Here is a 27,168-nt window from a genome sequence, read left to right on the forward strand (position 1 = left end):
AAGTGCAGCTTGATTAGAAAAGCTCTTATCTATTTCTGGGGATACCGACAAGTCTGGGTGTTTCTGACTCTCGCCTGAAGAGGGCAGTAAGATTTATAATGCACTGTGTAGGGTTCAAAACTCCCCTGGCCAAGGTTAGCTTCCGTTGTGTTTCCCTACCTAGTTTGACAAGACTGGCTTGGCTACTTAAAAAGTCACTGAAAGCTTTGCAAGGAGCTCTCCCAAAGCCAAACTTCCTCCCATAAATCTTGTGATTTCAAGCCAGAGACTCAGCGTGTTCCGGGAGCACAGAGGTTGGGTTCGCGGAGAGCTAGCTCATTGCGGATGCTTCCTGGATTCCTGACATTTGCCTGAATTCTCTTCGTCTTGCTGCACCAGGGGTTTTATCATTTACTAAAAGCCTCACGTGTGATATCCCTAGACTCTAGCAAGTCTTAACATAGAACAGAAAGGGGAAAACAATACACAAACTTCATTGGGTTCACTTTATCCATCAATAAAATGTTTCTTTTTGTTGTTCAAATTTTCTTTCTCTTTATGAAGAATTTTATGGTCAATCATAAAATTGAGAAAAACATTTTAAGATCTCCCTATGGAAATGGATTTGAAAATGTCTCCCTGTCGTGCTATAAGTTTTCATTTTATATATGCTGAGGACATTTTGTTAAATTCATACAAATTTAGAATTTTTATATGTTACCTAGGAACTGAATATTTTATTATTATTATGTAACGATGCTTATCTCATAATGGTGTGTGTGTGTGTGTATGCATGCGCACACGTGTGTGTACCAAATACTGTCTTTTTCCTGCTATCATCATGGATCCTCATGTTTTCTTTTGGTAGCATCTTCCCAGTGTACGTTATACTCTCCTAAACATTTCAGCGTCTCCAGATATTCATTTTGGGGGTGTGATAGCTTTTATAAATACATAATCGCTGGTGTTTCTTGGTACCACAGAGTGAGCCAGTCAGAAGTAGACCACTCTATAAAACCTGCCCCAGTGTCTAGTACAGTTCTTCAGCTGGCATTTGAGGACATTCCTCTCCGATCTTGCCACTGAGGTTCTAATCAATGGATTCCTCTCCCATCCCTGTGTGTGTTTACATCAACACTTCTTCCTTCTTGAAAACAAACTGTCCTATCTAAAGCTACTAATTCTTATTAAAAAAGAAGTCAAAACCAGAAAGAAACTGACAACTAACAAAATGATTCAAATAGTCAATATACAGAAAGATATCTTTTGTTAAGGTTTAACCAAAAAATACCTGTTAAAAGTGAAGCATTCACTAGGATGTACACAAGAGCAAAGATGAGAAGACTGAAGAGACCTGGAGAGGCCTCAGGAAGATAGGCGTCACTATTTCTGTTAATGGGAGTCAAATATAATGCAACTTTTCCGGTAGACATTTTTCAATGCTTATCAAAAATTTTTATAGTGGTTTGCCTGTTGATCCTATTGACTATTCAGGAAGGTTTATGAAACTACCTGCATGTATAAAATTTGAAATACTATATGACGTTACACATAAGTTACCATGAAGTTAGGAAAAATAATGACAGGGCTGGATTTATTATCATAAAAATAAATCCTAACTCTACACATAAATGAAAAACCCAATTACAAATCTCATAAATGATCATTAAAAGTATATGTGCATGTGTGTATGTATGTCTCTAAAACTTCATTCCCTTCAAACTTACTGCCTTTAGAAAGTGAGGCACCCATTCACTTTCTTAACGTCTCTGTACTGTCTAGATTTAATTTTACAATGTACATGCTTTACTATTCTAAGCAGATCAGAAATAACATTACTTTTTACAAGGCTTTATATATGCCTATGTATGTAAATACAGGCATGAAGATACGCTTTATATACTGCCATTTTAAAACCATGCTACAAGCTAAAGATTAGTATGGCCTCACTTACACAGAAGGTATTTTAAATGTAGAAATTATTTTTTATTTATTTATGTTTTTAGAAAGTATTTTTAAACGTACATCTTTTCTAGAAAACAGTCTACAGTAGGCTGTAGACGCCATTTTGTGGGATAGGAATTCGGGGCATTTCTTTTCTCTGAATCTGTGTTTTAAAATTGTTTCGTAACGTTCATATATTACTTGGGAAATGAAAACAAAACACTTGCTCTCCCTCAGACAAAACCAAAACGTCTCTTGAACACTGTCATTAGGACACAAAGTTTCATGAAGGGGTATGCATGAATTGATTTGGGTCTTGCAGTCCAGTAAAAATAAAATACTCATATCTTTTAAGTGACTTCTTAATTACATGCGTTTCTGAAACACCGCCGTCATTGGTGTTTGTCCCAGTCTTCTGTGGCACTGTAATTTGTATAAGTGATGTTTCAGTGTCTGCAGTAAGGAAAACAGGTGTGAGCGTTCCCCAGCGCACAGCAGCATCCTTATCCTTCTCTTACTTGTCCTCTCCTATCACATCACTCGTGAATCTTCCAAGCCCGAGCGCACGCACGCGCACACACACACAATCATACTGCGCAGGGTTCCAGGAAGAGGCTCCTCTAGAAGTGGGAGTGTTACTACCCCACCACCGTCCAGAGACCCTCGGGGCTGGCTGACCTCAGCCCTGGGTAGGTGAAGAAGGGCTGCTCCCAGGACCCCATCCAGGTTCCCTCCTCCCCCCACCTCCCTGGAAGACAGGCGCCCCTCCTGCGGCGCAGGGTCCCCGAGTGAGGGACAAGTATCTCAGTCCTGCTCAGAGCCCTCCGACCAGCGGGCCCGCCAGGGGCCTGAAACTGGGCGGGCTCGGACCCGACCCCGGACTCTCCCCAGCCTGGCCTGGGTTTCTGCAGCAAGGAGGGCGACGTCCCCCGCGCCAAGGGACCCTGCGACGACGGGCCACCCTCCTATCCAGCAGGGTCCTCACTTACGATGGCCCGCGGAGGTCAGCCGGCCCAGCTCTGAGAGGAGCAGCAAGAGAGACAGCATTGCGTGGCCGGCCGGCCTCGCCACCGCGATGGCGGTTGACTGGAAACTGCAGCTAGCGCGCGAGGCCCTGCGCTCTAGGTCCCGTCGCGGAGGGGCGGGAGCGGAGGGGCGGGGAGGGAGGGCAGAGCAGAGGGGCGGGGAGGGAGGGGCGGGGCTGGGAGGGAGGGCGGAGCGGAGGGGCGGGGCGGGGCGGGCGGGACTGGAAGCCTGGAGCAGAGGGGCTGGGAGGGAGCTGAGGGGCTAGGCTGGAGACTAAATCCCGAGATGCCAGGGATACAGAGAGTTATTTTCCATAATGCTTATGATTGCAACAGATGACTACAAAGTACTTAAGAAAAACATCCCTGGAATGTAAAGCTGGCAAGAGTCGCACTTAATTTTCAAAAAGATTTACACCTTCAAGAGACAGAGAAAGGATTAACAATTACATGTGTTTAAAGGAAGTTGTCTAAGAAAAGGGAGTGTCTGTGTGCCTGTGCCTGTGTGTGTGTGTGTGTATGTGTGTGTGTGTGTGTGTGTGTGTGTGTGTGTGTGAGAGAGGGAGAGAGAGAGAGAGAGAGAGAGAGAGAGAGAGAAAGAAGAGTCCTTTTTCATTTTCATTTCTGGTACCAGAGAAAATTAATGTTTTATTTTATAGATTTGTGTTTACCCTTATAATAGATATAGAAAAGACAGGTTTGTTGACTACTTTATATGAAGGTTTCTGAAATTGTTAATGACTAGGCAACTGAAATTATAGTGGCAACACATTTACCAGAAGCAGATTTGTACAGGAGTTGGGACATAATAAGTTTGGTTGAAGATATGTTGAATTTCAGGCATTTGTGGACTATCAGGTATTCAACAGGTTGTTGGAAATAAAAGTCTGGATCCCTAGAATTTGAACTGAATACATAACTTTGCAAATGACATCATACTATACATAGAATAGTACGTAGCCTTCCAGCCCGGTCAGACAACTCCAATCCTTCCCCGCCCCAGTCCCGCCCCACCCCGCCCCGCCCCAGTCCCGCTCCACCCCGCCCCGCCCCAGTCCCGCTCCACCCCGCCCCGCCCCAGTCCCGCCCCACCCCGCCCCGCCCCTCCGCTCCCGCCCCGCCCCGCCCCTCTGCTTTGCCCTCCCTCCCAGCCCCGCCCCTCCGCCCTCTTTGCCCTCCCTCCCCGCCCCTCCGCTCCCGCCTCACCCCGACGGGACCTAGAGGGCAGGGCCCCGCGCGCTCGCTGCACGGTTTCCAGTCAACCGCCCTCGCGGTGGCGAGGCCGGCCGGCCACGCAATGCTGTCTCTCTTGCTGCTCCTCTCAGAGCTGGGCCGGCTGACCTCCGCGGGCCATCGTAAGTGAGGACCCTGCTGGATAGGAGGGTGGCCCGTCGTCGCAGGGTCCCTTGGCGCGGGGGACGTCGCCCTCCTTGCTGCAGAAGCCCAGGCCAGGCTGGGGAGAGTCCGGGGTCGGGTCCGAGCCCGCCCAGTTTCAGGCCGCTGGCGGGCCCGCTGGTCGGAGGGCTCTGAGCAGGACTGAGATACTTGTCCCTCACTCGGGGACCCTGCGCCGCAGGAGGGGGCGCCTGTCTTCCAGGGAGGTGGGGGGAGGAGGGAGCCTGCATGGGGTCCTGGGAGCAGCCCTTCTTCACCTACCCAGGGCTGAGGTCAGCCAACCCCGAGGGTCTCTGTACGGTGGTGGGGTAGTAACACTCCCACTTCTAGAGGAGCCTCTTCCTGGAACCCTGCGCAGTGTGATTGTGTGTGTGTGTGTGTATGTCTGTGTGCGTGTGTGTGTGCGCGTGCGTGCGCTCGGGCTTGGAAGATCCATAGGAAAGGACAAATAAGAGAAGCATAAGGATGCTGCCGTGAGCTGGGGAACGCTCACACCTGTTTTCCTTACTGCAGACACTGAAACATCACTTATACAAATTACAGTGCCACAGAAGACTGGGACAAACACCAATGACGGCGGTGTTTCAGAAACGCATGTAATTAAGAAACCACTTAAAACGTATGAGTATTTTATTTTTACTGGACTGCGTGAGGGAAACGATAGTTCATTATATTTACCCGTATTTTAAACCCTTCTGTTTGTCCCAGTTCCTTAACACTACCCAAGCCTTTTTGTGATGTATTACCTTTGTTTCTTGGAGTTTCTTTTTGCCATTATCTTAGAGTATGTGTGCTGTAGACTGAATCTGTTAGTTTTCCTCTGTCAGAGAAAGTCTCTCTTTTTCCTTAATTTTTAAAGGATACATTTGCCAGATGTAGAATTTATGTTGGAAAGTAATGTTCTTGTCAACATTTGAGAATTGCTCTTGTATTTCCTTTGAGACTTCATGACTTTCAGATGAGAAATGTACTGTCATTCAAACTGGTGTTCTTCTACAGGTTATATGACATTACTGTCTGGTTTCTTTGAAGATATTTTTATTGTTTTCAGTTTAGTCATGATCTTTCTTGTTGCAAGTGACTTTGGACCCATTCTATTTTAGGTTTGATCAGTTTCCAGAATCTAAATGTTTATGTCCCTCATCAATTTTGTGAGGATTTCTGTTGACTGTTTTCTGAATTTATGTGTATATATATATATATATAATTTTTTAAATTTAAGGTGGTAAAAATATTTAATATGAGTTCTACTCTCTTAACAAATTTTAAGCATAAATTACATCACTGTTGACATCAGTATGTTTTACAGAAGGTCCTGGAGCTTATTATTCATCTTGCTTAACTGAAACTTTATGCCCATTAAATAGTACCTCCTCATTTCCCCCTGGCCAAGCCCCTGGCAAACACCATTCCACTTTTGGGTGGTATGCATTTGACGTTTAAATACTTCATAGAAATGGAGTCATGCGGTATTTGTCTTTCTGTGATGGGTCTGTTTCACTTACCATAATGTCCACAAGGTGAATCATGTTGTCACGTATTGCATAACTTACTTCTTTTTTAAGGCTATCTAGTATTCCACAGAATACATATACACCACACTTTCTTATCCACTCTTCTGTGGATGTGGCCACTTAGGGTTTATTCACATCTTGGCTATTGTGGATAGTGCCGCAGTAAGCATAGCAGTGCCAATATCTCCTGCAGCTCCTGTGTCAGTTCTTTGGCGTAACTGCCCAGAGTCACATTGCTGGACCACAGGGGGTTCTGTTTTTCGTTTTTACTATATTCTATAGCAGCCGTTTCATATGCTCTACCCAGTGACAGAGTACAACAGTTCCAGCTTCCCACACCCTCAACAGCACTCTTTGTCCTTTGTTCACACGATAATAGCCATCCTAACAGTCGTGAGGTGATATCTCACAAAAATAACATTTTGGTGTTACTTTGCATTTTTCTGGTAACTAGTGATCTCCCTGTTGGCCACTTGGATGTCTTCTTTGTTTGTGTCTTATCTAATTTCTTTCATCAATACGTTGTAGTTTTCAGAGTACCAGGTTCCCACCTCCTTGGTTAAATTTGTTCGTAGGTATTTTGTGTGTGTGTGATCTTGTAAATGGATTTGTTTTCTTAATTTCCCTTTCCTTACAAATAGTTCTCTGTAAGTAGAGAAATGCGACTCATTATTGAATGTCGATTATGTATTCTGTAATATTATGGAGCTTGTCGTTACATCTAAAACTTCGAGGGTTTTTGTGGAGTCTTTAGGTTTTGCTATCTATGAGATCATGTCATCTGCAAACAAAGATATTTTTACTTCTTTCTTTCCAATTTGGATGCCTTTTTATTTTTTTCTCTCTCCTTGACTACTTGCTCTAGGTATAACTTCCCATCCTAGATTGAACAGAATTGGTGAGGTGGGCGTCCTTGCCTTGTTCCTGATCTTAGAGGAAAAGTTTTCAGGGTTCACTGTTGAATATGTTGTTAGCTGTGGGCTTCTCATATATGGCCTTTATTAGGTTGTGCTGATTTCATTCTATTCCTAGTTTGCTGAGAGTTTTTCTTTTGATAGATGCTGAAATTTGTCAAATTCTTTCTCTGCATATGTTGAGATGATCGTGTGATTTTGACTCTTTGTCCTTTTAATGTGTTTTATCACATTAATTTTTGAATGTTGAACCATTCTTGCATTGCAAGAATAATTTAGCTTGGTCATGGTGTATGACCATTTTAAGGTGCTAGATTACACTAGATATGGTTTACAACTAGTTTGTTGAGCACTTTTCCATCTGTATTCATGAGGGATGTTAGCTTGTACTGTTCTTTCCATGTGGCTTTTGTATCAGAGTAATGCTGGCTGCATAAAATGACTTTGAAAGTGTTCCCCCCTCTTTTACTTTTTGGAAGCATTTGAGAAGGCTTGTGTTAGTTCTTACTTAAATGTTCTATAGAATTCCCCAGGGAAGCCATCTGGTATTGGGCTTCTCCCTATTAGGAGGTTTGTGATTACCGATTCAGTCTCCATACTAGTTATATGTCGGTTCGGATTTTCTATTTTTTCATGAGTCACTCTTCTTAGGTTTCATGTCGCTAAGCATTTATCCATCCTCTATGGTATCTGGTTGTTGGCATATAATGTTCATATTATTTTCTTTTGAACCTTCTTATTTTTGTGGCATGAGCTTTCATTTTTCTGATTTTATTTTTGAAACTTCTCTTTTTTTCTTAATCTAGATAGAGGTTTGTCAATTTTATTTATCATTTCAAAAGCCCAACTCTTAGTTTTATGATATCTTCTATTGTTTTTCCACTTAATATCATTTTATTCCTGGTCTATTCTTTGTTATGTTCTTTTTGCTCCTTTGAGTTTTCTTTGTTCTTCTTCTAGTTCTTTGAGATGTGAAGTTAGTTTATTAATTTGAGGTCTTTTTGATGTATTTTGTTTGTAGCTATACATTTACCTCTTTCCTCCACTTTCACTGGATGCGATAAATTTTGGTATGTTGTGTTTTCTGTTTCATTTGTCTCAAGCTATTTTAAATTTCCTTTTTGATTCTTTTCTTTGATTCAATTGTTGATCAAAAGTATGTTGTTAATTTCCACATAGCTGTGGATTTTTTACTTATCCTTCTGCTATTCCTTTCTAGTTTCATTCCAAAACGTGTTCAGAAAGGACACATTGTATGATTTAAATCTTCTTAAATTTGTTAAGAGTTGCTTTGTGACCAAACATATAATCTATTGTGGGGAAAGCTTGTGTCCACTTGAGAAGAATGTGTATTCTGCTGCTTTTGAGGGGAATGTTCTGTATGTAGCTGCTGGATAGATTTTGGCTATAATGTTATTTAAGTCCTCTTTTTTATTTCTTACTCATCTCCTGTCTGCTTCCTCTACCCATTACTGAAAGTGTGGTATTGAAGTCCCCTTCTCTTATTGTATTGCTGTCTGTATCTCTCCTCAGATTCTGTCAGTGTTTGCTGTGGGTATATTTAGATTCTCTAATGCTGAGGGTGTATATATTTATAATGGTTATCTTCCCCTGGTGGACTAGCCCTTTAATCATTATAAAATGTCCATCTTTGACTCCTGTGACTGTCTTGACTTTATGTCTATTCTGTCTGATGTAAATATAGCTAGACCTGTGCCCGACACACAGTAGGCCAAACTATACCGAAACGTCGGAGTTTGGAGCAGAGAAAGGTTTATTGTAGGGCCATGTAAGGAGACGGGTGGCTCCTGCCCTAAAAAGCCTGAATTTCCCAAATTCTATATATTTCTATATATAGAATATATTTGTATATATATACCAAATATTTAGAAACATACCAAATTTTTTGCAGATTTCAGGCAGGTGGGTATGTTTCATGTTTATATAGGCCCAGGAGTTACTCAGTAAATCCTCAGTACCTTTCAAATAGAAAGCCACGTTGGCTGTAACTAATTTAGAAGGTCTGTTTACTTCCCAAACAAACCCGTTTCCTTGCACTGACATTCACTTGTGCCAAGAAGATTAATAGAGATAGAGCAGCATAGAATATGGGGAAGGTGAAGATTAATGGAGACAGGGCAGCATAGAATATGAGGAATTTGAGAAAATATAGGATGGGAAAGAATGAGGGAGAGGACACACATAGGATACGGCCCATTTTACACATAATTAATATCACTCATGTGTTTCTAAAATTAGAATTAAGGTACTTGCACAGTTTTTCCTTTTTTTTTTTTTTGTAGAGCAGAGTTTGATTAGGTCTTTTTTTTAATGAGGTATAATTAACATATGACATATTAGTTTCATGTTTATGTCATAATGCTTTGATATTTGTATATATTACAAAATGATCACCACAATGAGTCTAGTTAATATTTGTCACCATACATAGTTAATAAAAATTTGGTTTTCCCCTGATGAGGACTTTCAAGATCTACTCTTTTAGCAAGTTTCAAGAGTGTAATTCCTTATTCTAACTATAGTCGCCATGCTGTACATTATATCCCCATGACTTGTTTTTTTTACAACTGGAAGTTTGTACCTTTTGACCCTCTTATCCATTTTGCTCACCACCCCCTCATCCCATTTTTCTGGCAACCACCAATCTGTTCTCTGTATCTATGAGGGTGTTTTTTTTGTAGATTCCTCATATAAGTGGGATCATACTTTGTCTTTCTCTGTCTGACTTACTTCACTTTCATACTGCTTTTTTCTTTACTGTAACAACAATACAAGCCACAATTTGCTTAGTGAATATTTAGGAAAATGAGAATGCAGAAGCAAGGGTAAAGAGGTGCGTCTCGTTTCTTCATTGTAAAGGAAATCATTTTTGTTTCTCATTTGTGTAGCCAGAGACAAAATAATGATATAAAATTTCAATCAACACCTCTACTTCCCAAGTTAGTTAATCTTATTTATGAACAAGTTAGCAGAGACCAGGTAATTCAGGGTAGTCTTCTGCATGACTCATCAATTATTCAATTGTTATAAATTGACTTAATTGAATGATATCTGGCATGTCTTCCTGTGCTCTTACTTAAGACATCTTGGACAAATCTGAATAGTTGCAAGAACTCGACCTGACTTTGGGAAGAGATGCTAGAGTAAGGTACCACTGATCATAAAGAACAAAGTCTGCTCGTGACAGCCTAAATTTTGGAGCAACAGTAGATGGTTTCAGGGCTGCAAGGGCAAGAAATGATGTAGAGCTGAAACACAAAAGGGTGATAATGAACTGGATGGTTATGAGCTAGGCCATTGTCTCCATCACCCAAAGCCTTTACGGTTGACATCATCTCTTCTTGTCCATGTCCATTCTCTCCAAGATGACTGCTCTGCTTATACATGGCCCAGAGTACCTATCTCAACTCTTTCTAGTCTCATTTTCAAGTAAAAATCCCAGTAATCTGCCAAAACCAGTGCCTGTTAGTTCATTTTCTCAAGAGACAGAAGGAAATAACTGTGCAGGTGTATCTCATTTCAGCCAGTGTTCTGTCTGGATTTATAATCCTGAGTTAGGTGTTCAAGCCTGATTTTATCATCTGTGGCCAAAGAATTGTAGCCATTTTGTAGGAAGCTTTACACCATGACATTCCTCTTCAACAGGAGCTGAGTGTGTATAGGAGCCAAAGAATAAATGGAGGCTGTATAAATACCATAAAGTGTAACTAAGCATAGCTAATAGGGAGGCCTCATTAAGGACCTCATTAACAGAAGTGAAATAAGAAGTATTCACGTAGGTATTTGATAGAAATCATATAACTGAAGTTATGATAGTTTAAGAATTTACATGTAAATTATCTGTTTAAATTGGAGAAGCATTATCATAGATATTTAATATTCCATCTGGTTTTCCATGTAGACAAGATAGAGAAAAGTAATAGATGGAGTTTTAGTTTGAAATTTTAAAAATGCTTAACATATTTACAATTTAGTCTAACCTTTGGAAAAAAACAAACACTAGAATATATTATCCCTGAGTGGCATATAGAAAGCAAAGTGGATATTGGTACATATTAATTGAGTAATTAGGACAAATCTAGCTTCATTACTTTTCTTGACTTTAAGATTACAGTGTTTCCTAACCTTAAAAATAGTTGTTTCTTTTAAACAAATCTCTATCAGAAGACAGCAGTAGGAAGAGTAACAGCAACCAGTCTTAGAGTTAAAGGTGAAGTAAAGGAATCAAACTATTGACAAAATGATATAATTCATTAAATACTTAAAACAATATTTTTAACAGTACCTCAGTATAAGGAAGATATTATTCCCATATTTCATCATTTTGATTTCTATTTGTTGCTATCATATACTAAAACAAAGACTAAAACAAAGCATTTGATGTTAATTTTATTTTATACTTATCTAGAAATGTTTAACGTTAACTCACATTAGCCACAGATTTATTAACCAACATCTTTGTAAAAAGAAATGACTTTAAAGGGATTTTTTAATATTTTCTTAAAATATTTATGTGCAGTCATGCATTTGATTGGTAGATTTAACGTTCTAAACGAGAGGTTTACACAAGTTTTCTCCCAACACCTGTATTTATTCCTCACTAACTCCCCGGTTATTGTTCTCCTTATTTTATTTCTTTTAAACTTTTTCATTTTGTATTGGAGTATAGCCGATTAACAATGTTGTGATAGTTTCAGATGCACAGCAAAGCAACTCAGCCATACATGTACATGTATCCATTCTCCCCCAAGCTCTCCTCCCATCCAGGCTGCCACAGAGCACTGTGTTCTCCTTATTTTAGAAATAAGGAAACAGACATAAAGAATGTAAATAATTCCCCACATGTATAGAATTTTAGTGAGTTTTGAGTTTGAGTTTGACAACCAGACGCCAGGGTTGAAGTCTTAAGAGCTCCACAATTTTGCCACATATTTTCTGATACAAGACTGGTGATGGGGAATGGAATTTACACTTATTGAGGACCTAGAGGATGCCAGGCAAATGCTAAATGCACTCACCCTCCAAGGCAGAAGAACAATTCTTTACCGTCAGTTAGGATAAAGGAGGCTTCTGTATATGTCGTTCAAATTTCTAACTCATGCGTAAAGAAATCGTGATATTTGACATATTAGACTTATCCCTGGAAGTAAAGGAAAACAATCAAAAACTCATCGAAGTGTGAGATCCCGAGATCATCTCTTTACTTACCTGCCACATCTGACTTTGATGGAGAAAAAAGTCAGTGGGTCTCTGTTTCCTTATCGGCCACCAAGCAAATCATTTATGACTCCTGTCCTCAATGTAAAGTAGTCTTATTTCTGCCTAGACCACCCTCTCCCTCTTCTCTGATCTCTTTACTAAAGGCCTGCATCTTAGGTGAAGATTCTGGCCCTCGGCTGTCTTCTTCTCATGTCCTCCATCAGAGTTCCTTCATCATGCTGAGTGTCTTCACCTGAACTTCTCACCTCCACACAACTTCAGTCATTTTCTCCTAGAGCAGTACACTGAGCACGCGTCTCCCCGGCTTTCTCCAAGTCTTAAGTCGTAAATTCAATATCTTGCTTTCTTTTACACTTTTTTCTATTTTTCACAGTCATCTCCTGCCACCAGTACTTTATGGTTATATTAAGGTCTTGCCTCAAGAATTGGACACATTCGTCCGATAAACATATTTTATAAGTTGGTACTGAAAGGTGATTCTTTATGGGGAAGATGAGAGAAGTGGGGCTAACTGGGCAGTTGACACTGAAGGAGGAACTGGGTGGCAACTTTAAATGTGGCTGACTGAGTAGGCCCTAGGGAGCAAGTGATGTGTCAGCAAGGAATTGGAGGAGGCACAAATAATGACCTAGTTTAGATATTTGAAAGGAGTCACCTGACATCACCGTCAGCTCACAGAAGGCTTCTATCTAAATGCAAAGGATACAGTACAGCAAGAGAGGGTGCAGGCAAGCACTGGGGGTCGGAGAGACGCCTCAGGCACAAGATCTCAAGGTTCCTTATTTTAAATTTTAAAAAGCCCATCATAAATCCCACTGCCCTTATCTCAGCAAAAAGTGAAACCAGATATTCAGGCTTTCCCACAGGTAAAGAGAGAGCTTTACCGTTCCAGCTGTAAACCAAGTCTGTCTTAGACAGGCATAGAGCTGGCAGAGCAGCCCATGCATATACCTGGGCAGGAGCTTTTCAAGCACATGAATGATACAATGAAAAAAAAAAATGTCAGGACTAATCCAGGAGAGAAGGGATGTTACCTCAGACCAGGGATAGTAAAGATGGTCTTAGGAATAAATTTTGAAGGTGAACCAACAGAATGAATTGAGAGTTTGGCTGTAGAGTGTAAGAAGAAGTGCTTAAATGATGTTCATTGCTATACAGCAGGAAGATAGCTAGGCTACCATGTAAAGCCAGACCTCTCTGTGTCTAAATTTGTGCTCTTAATATATTTAAAATTTTATTTTAAAATGTATGGATGTTGAAAGAGAAAATCTGTATAGGTAACCATGAGCCAGGACCAGTGTCTTCTGATATGCCACGATTAAAAGGTTACATTTCCTCATAGATGAATGGAACATAGTTGAAGTATTTTTGACGTGGTAAGGGAGGGATTTAGCAAGATATGGTGCGCTTTTTACAAAATTCACAGGGATAAATTAGGAGAAAATTCAGTCAGATTCAGTCAGAACTGGAGACTAGTGAAATGGAATGCACAGGAAAAGTGTGATGAGGGCAGGATTCGTTAAGATGGAAAGAACAACACAGTTTTCAGAGACCTAATGGGTAGACTTGGTTGAAGTGGTGACTGGATAGATGTATTTGGGTTAGAATAAAAGAGAACTACGAAGACGAACATTTCTGACACAATGGATCATGACAGCTTTTACTAATGGCATGTTGTACAGCAGCTGAGAACCAGCTTGGTTTTGGAGCCATGAAGCGGAGGGGAGTGAAGAAGGAGTTTGTTCTGAACATGTGTGTGGGACACCTGTTGGAAATGCACAGAGGACTGTTGGGAGTTCTCCTCCTCTGTAGATAAAAATAGAGAAAAGAGCAATTATTTCCTTCTTCACATATTGTATTGCTCTTTTTCTCTCTGTTTCCTTGTTCATGACTTTCTTTGACCCATGTGAAACATAGAGTCCGTGTAAATGAGACATATATAAATAGCAGTTTATAGCATTTCCTTTTAATGTGGCTATCACAAATGTTTCTGGAAAAAATCAAACCAAAGAAACAAAAAGAACTTGCGTTTACAGATTCTGTAGAGCACAGGTATAGACTGTGACAGTATCAACTGTCTTATATTAATTAATTGATATACCTGTAGTTCTATATTAAAATTAGACAGCTTTTATTAACCATTAAAAATGTAGCATTTCTTTTTTCTGTAGTTCTTTTAGAATGGTAACTAAACAATACCGTCAACAGCCATAATTTGGAGAAAAGATATTGCCAAGAAACACACCATTAACTGGGCTGGTTCAAGAATAAAAAATCTGCTTTTCTCTCCTTTTGTGATGGCTTAAAGCTTTCAATTTCAAAAACAAAAGTAAATCCTGTGAGTGAAAGTATGTCGCGTTGTGTCGATTCATTCTGTTCTCGAGCCCAAGTTTGTGTGCCCGATGCACACCGAGGCCAAACAAAGGGAAACGTCAGTGTTTGGAGCAGATTAAGGTTTATTGCAAGGACCAGCCAAGGAGAACGGACAGCTCATGCTCAAAAATGCCAACTCCCTGATGGCTCTTGGGGAAGAGTGTTTACAGGCAAAATTTGGGGCAAGGGCTGCAGGGTATGGAACCTTCCCCTGATTGGTTGGTGGTGAGGTAACAGGGCGCTGTTCCAGGAATCTCAGTCATCAGCCTTTCCTGCCAGTGTGGGTCCACATGCTTGTGCTCAGCCTCAAGTGACTTCCTGCATCTGGCTTGAGGGGGCCCTAGTTCTTGTTGAAGAGCTCAGACATATGCGTCAGACGGTTCTGCACATCCCCGAGGAGGAACGGCACCAGGCCCCATGCTGCACTGTCGTTTCTTCCTGCCTTCCCTCACTTCCCTGATTAGTAACTGTTTGAATACGCCCTTTGGAGCTCAGGGAAGGTCTAGGAAGCTGAAAGCCTTTTTTCCGACAAACTGGAAGCTGGGGACCCGGAAAGGCTTTTGTGCCCAGGAGGACCCACAGGGAGCCTTCTACCGCCATGATCCTCTAGTAGGAAATAAGCAGGTTGGCCTCTTTTGAACCTGCGAGGCTGTTGCATCCCAACGGAAAACTTTCCATTGTGCACTCCTGCCACCGACTGCCCTCAGATACCCATGGCCCTGCTAATCGCTCCCATCTCAAGAGAGGACACCTAGAATCTGCACCTCTGCAATAGTTCATGATTCTCATCCCCTACCCATTCCAAGCTTCGGGATATTGAGAGGAAGGGTTGCTACACAAGGTCAGCCCCAGAGCCCTCAGAGAGTCACTAGCATCCATTCCATCTTCAAGGAGTTGCTCACACTGAGTTCCTGGTCATAGATAACTGTTCTGTCTCCAAGTGTTACTTCCCTGCCCTCGTGGAAATTGAGCTCTAGAATGTATCTTTGTCCTTTGAAGGAACCCAGACTTGCTGCTCTTTCCTGACTGAAGCTGAGCTTTTCTGGGTGACAGTTTCTTGCTTCAGTGCCCCCTCTCTTCATCTCCCTCTTCCTGAGATGGGTGCACTTCTGCACACCTCAAAGCATTATTTGTGGATTAGAGATCCATCAGCCTATCTGGAGTCCAATTAGGACCCACAGAATTTCCATCCATATAAATGAAGGTGCTCCTAGGTCAGGGGTGGGAGCATCTCATCACAAAGACCAAGAGTTTCCTTTTCCAAATGAGCAAATGATGAATGGATACACAAGATGTGGTCCATCCATACAATGGGATAGTATTCAGCCACAAAAAGAAGGAAGCACTGATATTGCTACAACGTGGATGAATCTTGAAACCGTTATGCTAAGTGACTAAAGCCAGTCACAAAAACCATGTATTATGCCTTTGCATGAAACATCCAGAACAGGGACATCTAGAGAGACTAAGATTAGTGGTTGTTTACTTGTGAGAGTTGGGGAGATAGGGGTGGGGATTGAATAGCTGGGGTGATGGTAATAACTAAAGGGTAGAGGACTTGTTTTTGAGATGAGGGAACTGAAATGGACTGTGGTAATGGTTGCACATATCTGTGAATACACTAAAAACCCTACGATCATTCACCTGTGTGCTTTAAGTGGGTGAACTCTGTGGTAAAAATAATACACATCGGGATGATTCTACCATAACTTTCCCTCACCCCCTTTGCCACTAACTTATTTGGGGCCATTATGATCACTGTCCTGCCTTATTTAATCATAATTTCTCAGGATCAGTTTCCCAGGAGTACTACCACCTAGCAGGTCCAAGTTTTAGACCTGAGCAGAGTTTATTTTTGCAACTATTGGTGTAACACATCCTTGCTGTGGAGTGTACTGGGATAAAGGAAGGTGCGGGTGAGTGGCAGGGAGAAGTTGAGTTAGGTTTTGAGTGTGAGTAGCTTAAGATATTTGTCAGAAAATTCAAAGACAATTACATGTTCTGTCTTCTGCAGTGGTGTCACTTTTCCCCTCTGAGTTTGTCTTGCTGGCCTCCCCATTTCTAATGCTTCCTTTTTACGGTTCTAACAGTAACTGTTAACAAGACACACTTAGGGTACATTTCAAAGTTTTCTTTCCCTTTCCTCAACAGATTATAATCTAACATTGTAAGAATAGGCACACAGTTGAAGAATTGTGCTTTTTATTTCCTTATCCAGGATCAAGTTCAATATTCTTTATTTTTGTTTGCAAAGATTGTATTAAGTCAGCAGTAACACAATTTAACTAGAAAATTTCTTGTAAAAAATAGTAAATATACCTATTTTCCTCTTTCTCTTCCACCACAGTAAATAAACGTTGTCAGAAAACTATAACATGGAGAAAGGAAATTACCAGAAACTTCCCCAGAAAAGCAAATAATGCTTATTTGCCCCTTTATCCCTACTGAAGCATTTAAAATATGGGATCATATGTATAACTGATTCACTTTGTTATAAAGCAGAAACTAACACACCACTGTAAAGCAATTATACTCCAATAGAGATGTAAAAAAAAAAAAAAAAAAAAAAGACGTACACTTAGTCACCACAAACTAGTTGTGCGCAGACCCTTAGGCTTTTGTCTGCTGTTTCTTCTCCCAGCCTCGAGTGCCCAGTCACTCAGGATGCCCAAGGATGAGCCAGCACAGCTGAAAGCGACTGCAAAGCCCTGGTCCTCACCCCCGGGGCCCGGGGGCCTAGCGCACTGAACCCCTGACTGCTGCTGCCCGCGAGCCTCACGGCTGCCCAACGGTCTCTGACCTTGGCCGTGCTTCCAGCGCCCCGCCCAGCGATGTTCCTCCTCGTTGCCCTGCTTGCTGAGCTTGGAGGGCTACACGCCCTCCAGGGTAAGACCGCGGAGCCTCGACTTCCTTCTCCCTCCTTTGGCTTCTGAGCAGGGCTGGGCTCTTCCTGGGGAGCAATTCCTGTAGCTCTGGGACCCCTACCGCCCCTTTCCCGGATTCCCTGCCGGTGCTTTCCTCCCACACCCCATCCCTACGCCACCCACCCCTGACCAGGGTAGGGGAAGGAAGATGTTAGCCAAGGAGTCCACTTTCTGCCTCAAGGGTCCAGTGTCTCAGCAGCTGAGGGTCCTTCTGGGTCACCCACTCTGTGGCCAGAGGATATACGAGGTTCGGCACTGCCCTGGATGTATTCCTCAGAGACCCGAGAGAAACAGGTCCCAATGCGGTTATGGAAACGAACAGGATGGTCCTATAGAACTGCAATGGCTAATTTCTGTTCACTTGTTTGTATCTTAGCCATTTTCAGTGTGCCAGTGAAAATCTATTGAAATCTGTGGACCAAGAAGGAGGGTAAACACATGTAGATAAATTGACTTACAATTGTGGACCCCACCATGGACTCAAACTTAAGAACCCAAGCTTGACTGAGAGCACTGTTGCAAAAAATCCCATTTTCTTACTACAGATTCTGAGGGAATATTCCTGTATGTCACAGTTCCACAGAAGATGAGGTCGAATGAGAGTGAAGATTCAGAGAAGCAGGTGAACGATCAAGGATATTAGTTTTATAATTTAAAAGTTTAAGACGATTTTTCTTTACCTTTGAATTGAATCAGATCCTACTGATTTGTATTCACTTGCAAAGCAACATTTTCATTGCTAACTCTTGTGCCCTTCTCTTCATCTCTCAGGCTCTTCTGACCTATTTGGTCACAATTTTCAAGAAATAGTAAACACTTTTCAGGAATCATACTTGTAGAAAAAAATCAATATTAAATAAGCATGACAATGAAATTTATGAAAAAAATTATTAATGGCCACTGTTAAAGTGACAGAGAAAATGGTCTTGAGCAAGGTTTAGACCTGCAAGTTTTGACCCAGAAGCATCAGACTTATTAGAAGTAATGCCAAAGAAAAAAACGAAAAGGAAAAATAAAAATGTCACATTTGCCTGATTATGATGAAAACATTGTCAGTAAATAAATATTAACTGGAAAAAAAAGTTGAAAAATGCGTACCTGCTATTAAAAACTGATTAAATTGAAGACACTCCATCTTGAATATTTTCTTGATTAATATACTTCAAATTGGCATAATTATAATGTTTTAGATTAAAAACTAGAAGTCACAATACAGGGGTTTAGATTTTCATGTGGTTAAAGTGGTGTGGTCAATATATAGAAACCCTGGGAAAATTTTTCAGTTTGAAGGAACAATTTTTGAAATAAGAGTAAGTAAAAAAATTAAGACTCCATTAACTCTATTTTGACATACAGTATTGGAACCTATCATGATTCTCTTCTACTGCTGAATCACTGTAATAAAAATTAAATGTGAAATTGTACTTGAAAATCATGATAAAATAATTTCCTTTAGAGAAGTATTTTCATATACTAGTCTCATTTAATTCTCACATTAACCTTTTGAAATATTACATATATTTTCTTATATATATGAGAAAGAGGATTACAAATGTTCAGTTGAGGGAGTCAAAGTTATAAGTTTAGGACATGGAATCCAAATTTTAATTTATGACTCTGATTCCATTATAAATAAACTACTTTCTGTTGAAAACTGTTTGCATAAAAGTTTCTTTTCTTTTTTTTCTGATTTACTTCTGTTTGTATGTATATTGTCATTGCATGATCACTTTAAGCTTCAAGTTGTTTACTTCAGTTATCACAATGATGCAGGACATGAAGTGTTTTGAAATCTCTGTAGAGCTCACTACTGGTAAATGGTCTGTTCATATTTTCTATTTCTTCCTGGTTCAGTCTTGGGAGATTGTACCTTTCAAAGAATTTGTCCATTTCTTCTAGGTTGTCCATTTTGTTGGCTTATAGTTGTTTGTAATACTCTCATGGTCCTTTGTATTTCTGTAGTGTCAGTTACAACTCCTTTTTCATTTCTGATTTTATTGATTTGGGCCCTCTCCCCTTTTTTCTTGATGAGTCTGTCTAAATGTTTATCAGTTTTGCTTATCTTTTCAAAGAACAAGTTTTAGTTTCATTGATCTTTCTATTGTTTTTTTTCTGTCTCTATTTCATTTATTTCTGCTCTGATCTTTATGATTTATTTCCTTCTACTGACTTTGGGTTTCTTTTCTTCTTTCTCTAGTTGCTTTAGGTATAAAGTTATGTTGTTATGGTGCATTCATCTACGTGTCTGTTTTTATGTTGGTAAGATACTGTTTGATTACTACAGCCTTGTAATATTGTTTGAAATCACAAGGTGTGATGTCTCTGGCTTTGCTCTTCTTTTTCAAGATTGTTTAAGCTATTAAGGTTCTTTTGTGGTTCCATATACATTTTAGGATTGTTTTCTCTAGTTCTGTGGAAAATGACATTGGCATTTTGATAGGGATTGCACTGAATCTGCAGATCACTTTGGGTAGTACGGAAAATTTTACAATATTAATCCTTTCAATCCATAAACACGGAATATATATTTATCTGTGTCTTCTCTAATTTTATTCATGATTGTTTTTTAGTTTTTACTGTATACGTTTTTCACCTTCTTGGCTAAATTTGTTCTTAAATGTTTTGTCTTTTGATGTTATTGTAAATGGTATTGTTTTCTTAATTTTCTTTCTGGTAGTTCATTGTCAGTATATAGAAACACAACTGATTTTTGTATTTTGATCTTGTGTCTTAAAACTTTACTGAATTCATTTATTAATTCTGATAGCTTTTTGATGTAGTCTTTAGGGTTTTCTATACATGAGATCATGTCATCTGCAGAGATAATGTTACTTCTTTCACCTCTTTTGTTCTCTCTGCTCCAGGAGAGCTCCCTTTACTAGGTGACTTCGTAGCCAGTTCCTCTAGTGGCAGCTGTGTAAGATGGGGCACTAGATGTGTGGACAAATTTCATTGAGGGAGAAGCTGGAGAATTAGCTTTATAGTTGGGATGAGTCAGAGAGAGAAAGCACAGGGAATTCCCTCACATCTGTTCAGGTCCCCAGATGACTACTATTTATGTACCCTGTCAGCTCCCTGGTGCAAGCTATTTAGAAGCTCAACCCTCAAGCAGCAGCTGAGGAAGTATGCACTCAAACCCTTTCCACAGAGAAGTTGGGACCCTTGTGTTTTTTCCTGTTCCCTCTGCCCTAAGCCCAGGGAGATGGTCCTTGGAAGTGCTTGCACTTCTATATAAAAATCTTCTCTTAAGATGAATCTGGGGAGTCTATGAATGCTGAACTCCGTCAGGTCTCAGAACTAGGTGGTATGGGATCCAGACCTTCAGGTGGCAGCGTTAAAAGTTGAGGTTCTATAGCCAATATGTTATAATAAGTAGAAATGGAGTACAGCCTTTAAAAATTATGAATCACTGTATTGTACCTGTAACATATAATATTGTACATCAGTATACTTCAATTAAAATAAAAGTTGAGATTCTAGATGTGTAGACAAGGTCCTGTCAGGAAGAAACTGGAGACTTGGTTTTATTGTTGGATTGAGCCTGGGGGAGTCGTCAAGGGAAGTGCCCATCGGCCCTTTCAGGCTCCTGGGAGGATCCCTATCAGCACCCACATGGCGTCTGATTAGAAGCTGGACCCTCGAGCTGCAGCTGGAAAAGTGTGCAGTCAAACTCCTTCCAGGGAGAAAATAGGAGCTGGGTGCTTTTTGTCTGCTCCCTCTATGATGCACCCCGGGGCGGGGGGGGGGGGGAACTATGGGAAGTGCTCATGCACACATTTAAAAACTGCCTCTGTTTAATGGGGGTCTGAGGAATTAGGGATGTCAAGTCCCAGTGGCTCTCTGAACTAAGTTATTTGGAAGCCAGTCCCTTGGGTGGCAGCCTTAAAAGTTGTGCTGCTGGATGCCTGGTCCAACCCTTTTGGTTCTGAGGGGCATACTGAGAGTTCGGGGTTCCCTCCTGATTGTAAGCACTTTGCCAGGGGTGGGTTTTGTGGTGCGTGTGTGTATCAGCCTTTCCTACCCGTTTTCACAGTGGATACTTTCTCAGTCACCCAGTGTTGAGGAGTCACTGTGCTACTTTCTGGATTTCTCTCACAGGGCATCAATCCATGTGAGGTGTATGTTTGGTGTATCTGTGGGAGGATAAGGCAGGAAGCTCGTATCCTGCCATCAGACTGATTTCATATCCCTGTGTATAATTGTTTTTGATTGGATTAACCTTGCTAATTTTATTTGGTTGATTGCTTGATTTTGTGGTTTTCCTTTGAAATGTGCTATACTTTGTTTTGGCAGGCAATTAAGTTACTTATGAATCAGATAGACAATTTCATGCTGCCTTGTCATATCTTTAGGATGAATGTTTAGAGTGGCCCTTACTCTAAGATTAGTTTCTCCTTAACACTAAAATTTGACCCTTCTGTGATCTCTAGTGGATGGCATGAGTGTTCAGTGACATTCTTCTCCTCTGGTTGATCAGACCTTGAATATCTCCCAGCACCATGTGAGCTGTGGGTTTTATTCCTCAGCTCCCCAGTTGTTCTTTGCCCATGGTGTTGGACAGACCCTAATTTACCCAAGTGATTCTTACCATCTGGTGTTCATGGTTGAATAAGCTCCACCTATTGTTACCGACCAGGGCTCTTGGCCTTCCCCAATCAATAGAAATTGATCAGAGGCCAGACAAGAAATTCAGGTAAGGCTTTACTGGGGCCCCTGCTGCAGCAGAGGAGGGAGAACAAACAGGTCCCCTTTCTTGCTCACTCCAGGAGGTAGGGCAGGCTTGTTCCTTATATGGGGCGAGGGTAGGGGTGTGTCCATGGGTCAGGCCAGAGCGGGGGCTTAGGTGTTTTGCCCACTCCTTAGGTGGTGGTGTGTGCAGGGTGCATGCTCAGTACCGCCCTTTTGCTCCCAACACCCTGTTTTTGCTCCAGGCTCTTCAAAAGTGGCAGCTGGAATTTGCCCCAACTAAGGCATACACGCAGTTTTTTTTTTTTTTTAACATCTTCATTGGAGTATAATTGCTTTACAGTGGTGTGTTAGTTTCTGCTGTATAACAAAGTGAATCAGCTATACATATACATATATCTCCATATCCCCTCCCTCTTGCGTCTCCCTCCTACCCTCCCTATCCTATCCCTCTAGGTGGTCACAGAGCACTGAGTTGATCTACCTGTGCTATGCAGCTGCTTCCCACTAGCTATCTATTTTACATTTGGTAGTGTATATATGTCCATGCCACTCTCTCATTTGGTCCCAACTTACCCTTCCCCCTCCCCATGTCCTCAAGTCCATTCTCTACATCTGGCATGCAGTTATTTTTAGTCCCATACAGTTTCTTTGTATTTGTTGCACCAGGAGAGGTGTATCCAGGATACAGGATATCCAGGTGTATCCTTTGCACTGCAGCAAAGGGTCCCAGGTCCCAGCCTGTCTCACTATGAGTGTGGGAAAGACCTGTGACTTCCTTCCAACCAATAGGATATGGCCAAGTGGATGGACGTACCTCTGTTGATCACATTGTGTTAAATGGTAAAGGGTGGATTTCAAGCCTATGTTGTTCTACTATATAAAATTCAATTTAGCTAGACACTTTCTCACCCTCCTGATGATCTTATAAAAGCAACCTGCTTTACTGTGTACACTTCCTGTTCCCGGATGCCATCATGTCAAGGTAATGAGGACCATTATAACTTAGTCCCTGTAGTATCAGAGCTCGTAGTCCTGGAGCTGCAGCGTTCCTCGCTAGCTTCATTCTCTCAGGTCTGTTTTCCTCCCAGTTTATATGTGAAGCATTGCAAAGTGGCTCTAGTGTTTGTTAGTATGTATATATGTATTTATAAACTTGCTATTGTTTCATTATAGAATGTAAGCCTACAGCCATTCCTCATTCATTTTGGCTAAGGGTGAATATGTTTTTTCTAAATATAAACAATTAAAATCTAGTATTAATAAATGGTAAAATTATATTTTTTTCAAAATACAGTTTTCATTTATTTTTTTCAAAAGCCATCCTTACAGTAAATTTATCACCCTCACCCTGAATTTATTAGAAAAATTTTAAATTTTTACTATTTAGAACAATAAATTCTGAAGAATATATTCTTTTATAAAATGGATTGGGTGAGTCTTTTTTGACTTGAGTGAAAAATACTCTTTTACTTTATATATTTATGATTTACTAAATCGTCTTTATTTGCTTTATTTTAGGTGACTTATATCATTACAATTGATAAAAAACCATACACTCTGCATCTCAGGAAACAGTAAGATATGATTTTCCCTTAAAGCTGAGAATTTACTTTTTAAAAAATATTTTTGTACACTATTTAAATTCAAGAATGCAGTGAAATGTAGGCTGTTTAATTGGTCAATTTTTCAGTTTAGGATTCATTACGTCTTGAATATGAAGTCTATGAGAGCTTTGCATTTGTATATTCCAGCTTGTTATTTTCAAATTAAGAAATAAGTTACATATAAATAAGAGTATAAAGCCATTGAACCCAAGAACTGCAATCTGTGTATCAAGTATATCCGATGTGAAATCAAACATGTGTACATATCATGTGGTTATTGGTGGAAAATTTAGCTAGCGGCATACTTTGTATGGAGGTATTAATTATATATGTATTTATTTTTAACAACTTTATTTGGTAAATTATATATATATAAAATCATAAAACTCTGAAACGTATAATTCAGTGATTTTAATATAGTATTACAATTATCAACCATAAATCAGTTTTAGAACATTTAATTCCCCACCTAAGACCCATTGTGCCATTTCATATTTAATCCCTGTCATCAGCCACTACTCCAGGCAACAAGCAATCTATTTCCTGTCTCTTAATTTGTGTTTTCTCAACATTTTATATAAATGGACTCAAACAGCCTCTTCTCTGCCTTCATCTTTGAAAATATATATTTATCACAACTGCATTTTGTCTGCCTGCATCTTTGTAGTTGAACAAACCTGGAGAAAATTGTTCTCACTTAACTCATGACTATTCTCTTGTAATTCATGATTGTTAAACTCATGTTGGTCTTTAATGTCGCTACCATTCCATTAAAAGTGTTTTTTGATAAGATCATCCAAGATCCTCATGTTTCTAAATGCCAGTTATTTTTTACTCTTCATTTTTCTTGACCAATCGGCCGCATTTTGTATAACTGAGCAGTGTCTCCTCCATATAATAGTTTCTTCATTTGGCTTCCAGGGTACCGCAGACTCCCGTGTTTAACTCTTACACTGTGCTGACTCTTTCTCAGATTTTGTTTTGTTTGTTTGTTTTCTAGATTCCTCCTCATCTCTTCAGTCTTAGAGTTCTCCATGGTGCTATTCTTTTTTTTTTTTTTTTTTAACATCTTTATTGGGGTATAATTGCTTTACAATGGTGTGTCAGTTTCTGCTTTATAACAAAGTGAATCAGTTATACATATACATATGTTCCCATATGTCTTCCCTCTTGCGTCTCCCTCCCTCCCACCCTCCCTATCCCACCCCTCCAGGCTGTCACAAAGCACCGAGCCAATATCCCTGTGCCATGCGGCTGCTTCCCACTAGCTATCTACCTTACTACGTTTGTTAGTGTGTATATGTCCATGACTCTCTCTCGCCCTGTCACAGCTCACCCTTCCCCCTCCCCATAACCTCAAGTCCGTTCTCTAGTAGGTCTGCGTCTTTATTCCTGCCTTACCCCTAGGTTCTTCATGACATTTTTTTTTTTCTTAAATTCCATATATATGTGTTAGCATACGGTATTTGTCTTTCTCTTTCTGACTTACTTCACTCTGTATGACAGACTCTAGGTCTATCCACCTCATTACAAATAGCTCAATTTCGTTTCTTTTTATGGCTGAGTAATATTCCATTGTATATATGTGCCACATCTTCTTTATCCATTCATCCGATGATGGGCACTTAGGTTGTTTCCATCTCCGGGCTATTGTAAATAGAGCTGCAATGAACATTTTGGTACATGACTCTTTTTGAATTTTGGTTTTCTCAGGGTATATGCCCAGTAGTGGGATTGCTGGGTCATATGGTAGTTCTATTTGTAGTTTTTTAAGGAACCTCCATACTGTTCTCCATTCCATGGTGCTATTCTTAAATCTTATTTGTTTGTTTTTTCCCCTAGCTATACTCAATCACCCAGTTATTTCATCTACTCCTATGGATTTAATACCATTTATGTATTGATTACTCCCAAACTTGTATCTCTACTTTTTTCCTCTCCATATTCATTTATTTGACTACTTATTTGATAACCAAGAGGTTATGAGAATTCTCATATTTAATGTGTCTAAAATGTACTTCTGATCCTTTTCCAAAATTTGTCTTTCCCACAATTATCTCAGTAAATTGCACCTCTACTCTTCCAGTTTCTCAGAACAAAAATGTTAGGGTCATTCCTGACATCTTTTTTTTCTTTTGTTTCCCCCTCACATCCAATGGATTATTAAATCCCATGTGATCTGCCTTCAAAATGCATCCAGAATGGGACCTCCACCGCTGCTGCAATCCTAGCTCAAGCCACCGTCATGTCTTGCCTGGATGACTGTAATAACCTAGCTGATCACTCTGTTTCTGCTTATTTGTCCTACAGATGGTTCTCAACACAGCATTCAGTCTGATTCTATTAAAATGCTGGTCTGACCCATCCTCAATCTGCTCAGACTCTTCCAGTGGCTTCTCATCTCGGTGACACCATCTCTTACTGTGGGCTCTTGTCTTCACTCCACGCTTCACCACAGGCACTGCCCCCAGACGTTCTTTATAAACACAAAACATATCTCTGCCTCAGGGTCTTTGCATTTTCTCCTTGCTTTGTCCGGAATAACATTTCTGTGCAAATCCAAGTGGCTTGTTTTCAGGTCTTTACTTATCAGTTCAGTGAGCCTTTCCATGCCATCCTGTCTACACTTGCAACCAACCTCCTGCCACCCTGGGCCTTATTTATCATCACCTAATGTACTAACGTATGTGTCTCTCACTGCCGTGAAGACCCATGGTTTTCTCTTTTGTTTACTGCTGTATCCCAGTGCCTCGAAGAGGATCTGTCAGATCATTGACACTCAGTAAATCTTGTTGAATGGAGACACAGGCAGGCACACACACGAATATCTGATATGGAGGATTCAAAGTCTATTCCAGTGTTAAGAAATCCTAAACTCTCTGAGTCAATAGTTCTATGAATTTACACTGTTATGGCATGCTAAAATTACTCTAGTTAAGGAATATTATTATATGAATCATATATTTCACTGTTATTTTTATTATTTTAATGTTTATGTTCATAATAAATTCATGATTCAATCAGTTTTTTATTTTTGTTTTTCCTAGCTCATTCGTATCCCAGAACTTTTTGGTTTATACATATAATGAAACTGGATCTTTGCATTCTGAGTCTTCATATTTTAAGGTAAGACCCAGATGTCTTAGACATTTATTATTACACGTTTCCTTATTGAAGTGGACATATTATTACCACTGGGATATGTTTGTTCCATGTTGGCAGTTTCATACAATTTTATTCCACATTCCATGTATGATAGAGATGAAATCCAGACTTAGAGAACAGTCATGGGCACCTAGGTGGTACAAAGTAAAGAGAGTTGTCAAATACTTATTTTCCTTGAAAATCAATTTTAGTAAATCTGTATGATACACAATCTTATTATTTTCAACTGTTTTAATGTTTTGAATATTTATAATGTTTGCCAATACACTTTTATGCATAAATAATTTATTTATTTGCCACTCTGTACTGTTTTTCAGATGCATTGCCATTACCAAGGATACGTTGCAGATTTTCCAAATTCAGTCGTGACACTCAGCATCTGTTCTGGACTCAGGTAATAG

General features: G+C 40.2%; 2 protein-coding genes across 2 annotated transcripts in view; one reads left to right on the forward strand and one right to left on the reverse strand.

The window, feature by feature from the left end:
- LOC101326121 (A disintegrin and metallopeptidase domain 3-like) overlaps positions 1-3,010 on the reverse strand; it is a 112,945-nt gene extending 109,935 nt beyond the window's left edge. Inside the window, 2 exon segments of the mRNA XM_033848745.2 lie at positions 2,294-2,376; positions 2,913-3,010. Coding sequence (XP_033704636.1) covers positions 2,294-2,376; positions 2,913-2,970 — 141 coding nt within the window. The 5' untranslated portion in view covers positions 2,971-3,010.
- Positions 3,011-16,957: 13,947 nt separating this feature from the next.
- LOC101329190 (disintegrin and metalloproteinase domain-containing protein 18) overlaps positions 16,958-27,168 on the forward strand; it is a 78,479-nt gene continuing 68,268 nt past the window's right edge. Inside the window, exons 1-5 of the mRNA XM_033848807.2 lie at positions 16,958-17,271; positions 17,855-17,931; positions 23,517-23,572; positions 26,650-26,728; positions 27,085-27,161. Coding sequence (XP_033704698.2) covers positions 17,217-17,271; positions 17,855-17,931; positions 23,517-23,572; positions 26,650-26,728; positions 27,085-27,161 — 344 coding nt within the window. The 5' untranslated portion in view covers positions 16,958-17,216. The remainder of the gene's footprint in view (positions 17,272-17,854; positions 17,932-23,516; positions 23,573-26,649; positions 26,729-27,084; positions 27,162-27,168) is intronic.

The sequence above is a fragment of the Tursiops truncatus genome, chromosome 21 (assembly GCF_011762595.2).
Source record: "Tursiops truncatus isolate mTurTru1 chromosome 21, mTurTru1.mat.Y, whole genome shotgun sequence".
In the NCBI taxonomy this organism is placed as follows: domain Eukaryota; kingdom Metazoa; phylum Chordata; class Mammalia; order Artiodactyla; family Delphinidae; genus Tursiops; species Tursiops truncatus.